This window comes from Limulus polyphemus, unplaced genomic scaffold, assembly GCF_000517525.1.
Source record: "Limulus polyphemus unplaced genomic scaffold, Limulus_polyphemus-2.1.2 Scaffold11761, whole genome shotgun sequence".
Taxonomy (NCBI): domain Eukaryota; kingdom Metazoa; phylum Arthropoda; class Merostomata; order Xiphosura; family Limulidae; genus Limulus; species Limulus polyphemus.
In genome coordinates, this window is record NW_013677371.1 from 2,947 (window position 1) to 4,885 (window position 1,939).

The window sequence follows — 1,939 nt, forward strand, 5'->3', positions numbered from 1 at the left end:
TACCAAACTGTAAATATATTCATAAAGTATATGGGTCTGACTAAAATGTATATTTATATGGCATGTAGATCTAACTAAACCATTGGTATATTCAATAGATACATAGATCTTACCAAACTGTAAATATATTCATAAAGTATATGGGTCTGACTAAAATGTATATTTATATGGCATGTAGATCTAACTAAACCACTGGTATATTAATAGATACATAGATCTTACCAAACTGTAAGTATATTCATATAGCAGTTGGATCTGACTAAAATGTATATTTATATGGCATGTAGATCTAACTAAACCGTTGGTATATTCAATAGATACATAGATCTTACCAAACTGTAAGTATATTCATAAAGTATATGGGTCTGAATGAGCTGTAAGGATATTTTGACAGCAGGTAAATACATAAATGTAACTAATAGAAAATGTGACAAATACCCATTAAAGCCTTCAAAATAAAACTAACTCTATACCTGGAGGGTTTAAAGGCTTGTCTGCGTAGCTTTCTTTTTCCATTGCGACCAATGCTGAAAAATGAGCAGCATCGTATGTAAGACATAGTGGTGATCTGTGACATTCTGCAGGTGGACATTCTAGAGGTAAGTAGATACCTCCAAATGGGATCGGAGCAAGTGGTTCCCCAGTGACATCTTTAAGAGTCGTATCAGCAATAATGATCACAGTGCGACGAAGGATATGAGCTAAGGCAAGAACGTGGATCTCTTCCAAACTTTCATAAATGTTAGAGACCTCCTCGGGTAAGGAATCCAAGGTACTGTATATAAAAAGTAACATAAAAATCACCGAGTAAAAGCACTGCTATAACACTTGATAGAACAAAAATCCATAACTTAAATATTCCTTTCAGGAAAGGACCTCCAACTGTCAGATATACAAGTTTTAAGAAAGCAACTACTGTTAATTTTTAAGACTGTGTTAATTTATTCAGATATCTTGCTGTGGCTAACTTGGAAATAATACTATTTTTCATATTTTCTGAACAAAATGACAAGTAAAACCATATTCTGCTGCTGCTCCTACAGAAGAGGAAAAACAGTTGACTCTTTAGAAATCAATAATAAGTTACTTGTGCATAATATAATAAGTTACATACCTGACCATCCAAGAACAACAGTCCATATAGCTTTCTGTTGACATTATTATGTTTGTAATACAGCTGGAAATCGTTGTGAAATTATACTTTAGTTGCTTCAGTGGTTTATTATTAACCTTTTAAATTACTTTCAGAGAAGATATTGAAAAAACATCATATTTCAAGTACCGCAACACTATAATTAACCTTTCTAATCATAGATTGTTTCCATGGTGAAGACAACAAATACTCCTTTATGGATGTTTTCCACCAGATAATATAACTTGTAAATGTTTTATTTGTATAAGTTTTAATATTCATTTTATGTGGTGAACAATGCAAACATTACAGCCTTCTAAGCAACTAAAAAATTATCTGACCAAAACTAATTCTCAGGTTTCTTAGCCCTTCTAAGTCTAACTGCATGTGATAGAAACTTTATAACGTAAAGCAAGTTTTATTTTACCCTCAAATTTTACAGCGCACCCATATGGTATTGTTCAATTTGTATAGTGCACCCATGTGGGAATGTTCAATTTGTACAGTGCACCCATATGGGAATGTTCAATTTGTACAGTGCACCCATTGGGAATGTTCAATTTGTACAGTGCACCCATATGGGAATGTTCAATTTGTACAGTGCACCCATATGGGAATGTTCAATTTGTACAGTGCACCCATGTGGGAATGTTCAATTTGTACAGTGCACCCATATGGTAATGTTCAATTTGTACAGTGCACCCATGTGGGAATGTTCAATTTGTACAGTGCACCCATGTGGGAATGTTCAATTTGTACAGTGCACCCATGTGGGAATGTTCAATTTGTACAGTGCACCCATGTGAG

The 1,939-nt window shown here is 33.9% G+C and overlaps 1 protein-coding gene across 1 annotated transcript in view; it reads right to left on the reverse strand.

The window, feature by feature from the left end:
* Positions 1 to 473: 473 nt before the first annotated feature.
* The window catches only part of LOC106476832 (OTU domain-containing protein 7A-like), a gene marked incomplete at both ends in the record, with an annotated part of 10,023 nt that continues 8,557 nt past the window's right edge, over positions 474 to 1,939 (reverse strand). Inside the window, one exon of the mRNA XM_022380587.1 lies at positions 474 to 819. Coding sequence (XP_022236295.1) covers positions 474 to 819 — 346 coding nt within the window. The remainder of the gene's footprint in view (positions 820 to 1,939) is intronic.